The 6,978-nt window shown below is 59.6% G+C and overlaps 2 protein-coding genes across 2 annotated transcripts in view; both read left to right on the top strand.

Moving 5' to 3' along the window:
* VDAG_04709 (uncharacterized protein) overlaps positions 1–1,879 on the top strand; it is a gene marked incomplete at both ends in the record, with an annotated part of 3,274 nt that extends 1,395 nt beyond the window's left edge. The window contains 3 exons of the mRNA XM_009654313.1: positions 76–244; positions 641–851; positions 1,042–1,879. Of these exons, the coding sequence (XP_009652608.1) occupies positions 76–244; positions 641–851; positions 1,042–1,879 (1,218 nt within the window). The remainder of the gene's footprint in view (positions 1–75; positions 245–640; positions 852–1,041) is intronic.
* Positions 1,880–2,923: 1,044 nt separating this feature from the next.
* Positions 2,924–4,986, top strand: VDAG_04708 (ATP-binding cassette sub-family F member 2; the record flags this gene model as incomplete). The annotated part of the gene is made up of 3 exons (XM_009654312.1): positions 2,924–3,553; positions 3,659–4,800; positions 4,860–4,986. The coding sequence occupies 3 exons, from the start codon at positions 2,924–2,926 to the stop codon at positions 4,984–4,986; spliced, it is 1,899 nt and encodes a 632-aa protein (XP_009652607.1).
* Positions 4,987–6,978: the final 1,992 nt, after the last annotated feature.

Raw genomic sequence — 6,978 nt, 5'->3', positions numbered from 1 at the left:
TGGGTAGGTATCTGAGCCCACGCCTCAAGCAGAGGTACTGAGGTAGAAGTACAAGTATACATGTCCCTGCTATAGCACGAGGCCACCAACGAGGGCTCATGGAGATCAATGAAACATCCTGAGGGAGCAAAGTCCCAAAAGGAAGTCCCAAAAGACCCAAGCAAGCACAGGAGACAGACGATCAAGCCCAGACGTGCTCGGGACATCCGGATGTTGAGAGCATTTGGCGCCAGCAAAGTCAAATGTTGATGCCTAAAGCTCCAGCCACGTCTGTGATGCACCTTTCATTCCCTGGAGCCGCTTGTGGCGCAGCAGGTAGGCACCTCATGGCCCCCAGGTGGCCTGCGGCCTTGCAGGCCTATTGTCCCGAGCCTTGCAGGCCTATCGTCCCGAGCCTTCCAGGGGTTGACCCCTAATAATCCACTGGAGCCGCCCCGATCATGCGAGGGACGGTCCCTGTCACCTACGCCTTTCCCTCGTCCCTTGCCTCTGGCCCACTGTGCTCCTTCCACCCACGAGCCCACCACGAGCCCACCACGAGCCCACCACGAGCCCACCACAAGCCCACCTGTCAGCCTCGCGAATACCCCCCGTAACAAGGGAGCAGGCGAAAGTGCCTGAACACGCACCAACTCAATAGCGCATACAGTACACCACCTGTCCCCTGCCATCACTGCCAGGCCGCTGGTCCCGAAACACCACACCAGCCTTGCCAACCTCACCTCCACCTCCACCTCCACCTCCACCTCTCCGGCCGAGCATCGCGAGCCCCTCGATAACCGACAGCGACTTGACGACGCCCAGCCCGCGTATGGCCTGCTCCATCTCACCCTGACGGCAACCGCCGAATGGTCAGCGCTCGCTCCCCAGGAATTGAAATCCAGACCCGCGCATCCTCTTCGCCGTCGGACGACATGCCCCATCAGACTTTGCGAACAAGCAATTCAGAGGGGCCCAACAAGACGACGACACGATGGACCTGATACCACTGCGCAATCGGTCCAACACCACCACAGACACGACACTACTCGACCCCGCCAGCATCTCCATCACCACACCCGAAGATACCCGCGGCGGCGCCTTCTACACGGCCGTCCCCCACCACCGCAGCACCCACCGTACCGCCTTTGTGCTGCGCGTCACCTCCATCATCCTCTCCGTCATGGCCATCTCCGTCATCTGCTACTCGTTCACCCACGACGACGTCGAGCCCGACGTCAACGCCGCCTTTGGCGCCCCGACCGCCATTGTCGCCCTCGTCTGGTCGTCCCTCGACATCGTCTTCCGCATCGTCCGCGACCACGGCCTCTGGTGGCGCAACGCCGACCGCGACCGCCGCGACCGCCGCTTCAGCTTCGGCCACCCGTGCCTGCACGTCACCGCCCACCTCGCCATCTGGCTCGGCAGCGCCGTGCTGAGCGTCTTCCTGTGGCAGAGCTACGTCTACCAGCGCACGCCCTGGCCCGACTGGTACAGCCCGGACATCTACACCCTCGGCTACGACACGGCCAGCTCGTCGCGGCGCACCCTGACCATTGCCGTGCTCCACGCGCTGCTGCCGTGCGTTCTGCCCTCTCCCGTCTCCCATGTCCCGTGCCGCCGTGCTAACAGTGCCATGTCCAGGATCGTCCACTTTGTCCTCTTCGTCTTCGCGTGCATCGCCGCCGACGACAAGAAGAGGCACCACGTCGACGTCGTCTTCGTGCCGAGGGAGGACCTGCGCGAGTTTGAAAAGGTGCCGCCGGCGACGCTGGTCGAGGTCGTCCGCAGCAAGAGGCTGCCCATTGCCTACTATGCGAATCACTCGGTGCGGTACGAGCCCGGCGCTGACGGGACCGTGCAGATTCTGCGGGACTACAGCAGTCGGCAGCTGTCGTGAGGGGTGGGCATGGTTGGGCTTTCGGTTGTTTTTAGTTATTGTTTTGAGTTACTTGGTAATACTGCCAATATGTACTGCCAACGTGTGCTCCTTCCCCAGACGCTTGCAGAGGTGAATTCGAGATGCAATTCGAGGTGGCCTCTTATGTCCTTTCCATCGGACACCATGTGAATGCCATGTCTTATTAGGCAATATCACACTGTACTTCTGTCGCCTAATGCACCAGGACTCAATAGCATGCACAGAACCATGCCTCGATAGCATACACAGGACTCGATAGCATACAGAGGCTCCATCTCCACAGGTCATGTGACCGTGACGTCAGGCTTATTTCGAACTGTCAACATTGGCTGGGCATGCATCCCCCCTGAGCGGTGAGACCACTGCCTACGAACGCAAGAAGGGTCTCATCGTGCGATAGCGAAAAAAAAAAAAAAGAAAAAAAAAGTCTTCAAACCACTGTTGCCGACATCCCAAGGCCTCGCCCTGACTAACATGGCACTGCAACCGCCTCGCGTTGGCCGACAAAATCGCCTCTAGCGCCCAAGGCCCCAAAGGCCCCAAAGGCCAAACTGCTGTTCTCACTGACATGCACCTTATCGGCGGCCCTATCATATCGCTTATCAGGACCAAATTTTCAAAAATCCAACCCGGCTGCCCCACCATGCCCACCATGCCCACCACTCCTCCCTCACACTTCCAAGGAACCCCCCACCTTTTCCTTTGCCAGCCTGAAATCATTCTTGAGGTGCTTCTTCGCACCGCCCTAGACCTGACGACTCCCTCCCGTCCAACATCCCCCGATACGCCCTTTTTCTTTCCATCATTCGGGCATTCCTTGGAGGCTTCATTCTCCTTTGCTACATCAAACGCAAGGGAATTTCGACGGCCTTGCCAACGCAGCGTACAGTCTCGACGACCGCGCGCATACTTTTCTGATACCCCTCCTACTTCTCCTCCTGCCCCGCCATCCCACCCAAAACCCCGCCTGCAACGACAAACACACACATCACCACACAGCACCACACATCACAACCCGTCATCATGGCCCCCTCCGCGTCCAAGGAGAAGCGTCTCGCGAAGAAGGCTGCCGAGGGCAAGCTCGACAAGAAGACGGCCGCCAAGCGTGTCGGCTCCAAGAACGCCAGCACCGCCGCATCCTCCGTCAACGGCGACGAGCCCGAGCTCGACGCCCACGGCAAGCCCATCCAGCCTGATGGCCCCGCCACCGGTGCCGACAAGGCCGACGAGGTGAAGCGTCTCGCCGACCAGATGGACAAGCACGGCATCTCCGACCGTGTCACCACCGGCGTCCTGGCCTCGACCCAGACCTCCAAGGACGTCAAGATCACCTCCACCTCCCTCGTCTTCCACGGCCGCCAGCTCATCCAGGACAGCACCATGGAGCTGTCCTACGGCCGCCGCTACGGCCTCCTCGGCGAGAACGGCTGCGGCAAGTCCACCCTCCTCAAGGCCATCGCCGCCCGCGAGTTCCCCATCCCCGAGCACATTGACATTTACCTGCTGAACGAGGGTGCCCCGCCCACCGACCTGGGTGCCCTCGAGTGGGTCGTCACCGAGGCCGAGCGCGAGATGGAGCGTCTCGACAAGCTCGCCGAGCAGATTCTCGAGGACGAGGGTCCCGAGAGCATTGTCCTCATGGACGTCTACGATGTAAGCTTGCCTGCTTTAATTTTTTTTTTCTTTTCTTTCTTTTTTTTGGGCCTTTCCAAAATGTCATTTTCTGGCGGAGATTTCATCCAGACTGACCGCCTGCAGCACATGGAGTCCATGGACCCCTCCACCTTCGCCACCCGTGCCTCCCTCATTCTCACCGGTCTCGGCTTCAACAAGCAGACCATCAACAAGAAGACCAAGGACATGTCCGGTGGCTGGAGAATGCGTGTCGCGCTGGCCAAGGCGCTGTTCGTCAAGCCGTCGCTGCTGCTGCTCGACGACCCCACGGCCCATTTGGATCTCGAGGCCTGCGTGTGGCTCGAGGAGTACATGAAGAAGTGGGAGCGCACCCTCGTGCTCGTGTCCCACTCGGAGGATTTCCTCAACGGTGTCTGCACCAACATGATTGACATGCGTGAGAAGAAGCTCATCTACTACGGTGGTAACTACGACTCGTACGCCAAGACGAGGGCCGAGTTGGAGACGAACCAGATGAAGGCCTACCACAAGCAGCAGGACGAGATTGTTCACATCAAAAAGTTCATCGCCTCTGCCGGTACCTACGCCAACTTGGTCAGGCAGGCCAAGTCGCGCCAGAAGATTCTCGACAAGATGGAGGCCGACGGCTTCATCCAGCCCGTGCATCAGGACCGCGTCTTCACCTTCCGCTTCGCCGACGTCGACAAGCTCCCTCCCCCCGTCCTGTCCTTTGACAATGTCACCTTTTCCTACTCTGGTGACGCCAAGGACGACCTCTACCGCAACATTGACCTCGGTTTCGACATGGACTCCCGAACCGCCCTCGTCGGCCCCAACGGTGTCGGCAAGTCGACCCTGCTGCGTCTCATGACGGGCAAGCTCTCCCCTACCAACGGCTCCGTCACGCGCCACACCCACCTCAAGCTCGGCCTCTACTCGCAGCACTCGGCCGAGCAGCTCGACATGACCAAGTCGGCCCTCGACTTTGTGCGCGACAAGTACTCGGAGAAGTCCCAGGACTACCAGTACTGGCGCCAGCAGCTCGGCCGCTACGGCCTGACGGGCGAGTCGCAGACCTCGCTCATCGGCACCCTGTCCGACGGCCAGAAGAGCCGTATCGTCTTCGCCCTGCTCGCCATTGAGAGCCCCAACATGCTGCTGCTCGACGAGCCCACCAACGGTCTCGACATTCCCACCATTGACTCGCTGGCCGACGCCATCAACGCCTTTAGCGGCGGTGTCGTCGTCGTGTCGCACGACTTCCGGTATGCTTCCTGGCCACCTGCGTCTTTTCTGGTCCAACGTTTGCTAACACGTCTCACAGTCTCCTCGACAAGATTGCCAAGCAGATTCTGGTGTGCGAGAACAAGACCATCAAGCCTTGGGACGGCACGATAGGCGAGTACAAGAACTACCTGCGCAAGAAGATGATTTCGGCCGGTGCCGTCTAAGCGGAGAGAGAGTGAGTGAGGGGACGTTTTGCAGACAAACGATGAAGAGACGAGAGAAGCCTCCAAGAAGAGAGACGATGAGCAAAGAACGATCACGACCGGAAAAGCGAAAGAAGGAGAAAAAAGGTTCCTGAAAAGAGCGCTCATCTGGTCGAGGCTCACCAGGGCGCGCGGACGGGCTGGCACCGAGACTGGCGGTCCGCGCGCGCGAGAGGATGCTCGGGGAGGCGTCAGGGCATCCTGAAGGCTTTGGGAGGGGGTTTCGGCATAGATAGAATGCATGCATGTTTTCGATTGCTTGACTTGGCCGAATGTGCCCTTGTGCCAACACCGTCTTGCCCTATGGCTCCCAGTGCATGCAAGGCCGTTCGTGTGCATCTTGCAAAGGGCGTCTGTGTCTCCTGTCGCTGTGCGGCGCCAGCACGTATGAGAAACTCTCAACATGTGACATGCGTGACACAAGAGAACCGTGATGCCGAACCTTCCCCGTATTCCTGGGCTGGGAGCGGAGCCCTGCCTGGCAAGCTGGGAAGAGCCGGGCTTGCCTGTACGATGTGGTGCAGCCTCGGAAGGAAAAATTGGCAGCCCCGTCCCCAGCATTTTTGCGCGCGCGCATATGGGAGGATGACGCACGTGTGTGTGTGTGCAGTCTAGAATGAATTTTTCCCAGAGCAGAGGACAGCCTGAGGCCACGGAAGAGGGGGGCGGTGGTGGAAAAGCAGGGAATGGTGGAGTCGGGGCACTGTGCCAGCTAGCCAGGTCCTGCTGGCAGCTGGCTGCGTAGCTGTGAGCGAGCCTAGGGGCACGAATGTGCGGGCGGGCCGTCGTGAGGTGGTCGTCTCTACGCCAAGGGAGCACATCAGGGTCATTCCGGGGCGATGGGGGTGAAATCTCGGTAAAGCGACGGGGGATGATGATTTTGGCGATGAAACCACAAAGTTGAGCGGTGAAAATGTAGTTTCCCGATGGATTGGGGCCGTGGAAGGGCGCTGTGAGGGATCGAGGGCGAGACGTTCCGGCACGGTTGGGCGAGTTTGCACCGTGGCTGGGACGCACAACCCAGGAGGCGCGAGATGCATCCGCCTTTGGCGACGCAATACATTCCGAGCGCGATCTGAGGGCATGGTACCGACTGTCAATTCATTGATGACAATATTCATGCATTGTGCATCGGGAGTGAGTAGTTGACACGGGCAACCATGGAACACGTTGCTCATGCGACAGAGGCGAGGGGATGTGGCATCGTGGGCCGGTTCTTTTCCGGGCCAGCAGCGCGCGGCCACAAAGAGGCGGAAGAAAATGGGCGTTGGGAGGCGAACGAGTGGAAGCCCACTTTTGAGACCATCGCCAGTCAGGTCCCAGGCTGGTAGGTACCTTGGGATCGCGCATCCTAGGGGGCTCCCCTGCTGCCATAATGTCCATCCCGAGACAGCAGACGTAGGCTTGCAAGGTGAACGTCAAGTATCCGAGCGAGGCATGTGTGAAACAGAGTGATGCCCAGATTCCGGTTGCTACGCGTTGGCATGGCCGCAATCCACTGAAGGCTTTCCTAACAGATCGTACCTTTTGGGGAGGTGGCAGAAGGGGGGGGACGCAGAACAGGAACGGTTTCCGGGAGATGCACTAGGCCGCATGGGGCTAGACGGGGCGGGTTAGCGGCTGAGGACAGGCCGTGGACGTGGAGACGGGCTGCTCCCTGGTGTTTGTGGTTGTGCTGGTGCAGGGAGCAGGTGCCAGGTGCAAGGTGCTGCATCTCGCGGGATTGACTGACTGACGCCAGCAATAGTGGAAGCGTGGAAGCTCGGGGATAGGCAGAAGAAGAGGGCGACAGTCAGAGAGAGAGACGCGAACAGAGCCTGCCCTGCCCTCATATCATGTCATGACCTTTTTTCTCCCCCTTCAGATCACCCGAGTCTCGATCCAAGGCCACGAGGCCGTCTCCTGTTCGCCCTCGCGACAAACCGACCCCAACTGACCCGATCCAGACCAACC

The sequence above is a fragment of the Verticillium dahliae genome, genomic scaffold, assembly GCF_000150675.1.
Source record: "Verticillium dahliae VdLs.17 supercont1.8 genomic scaffold, whole genome shotgun sequence".
Classification (NCBI taxonomy): domain Eukaryota; kingdom Fungi; phylum Ascomycota; class Sordariomycetes; order Glomerellales; family Plectosphaerellaceae; genus Verticillium; species Verticillium dahliae.
This window is presented reverse-complemented; position numbering and strand designations above follow the sequence as displayed.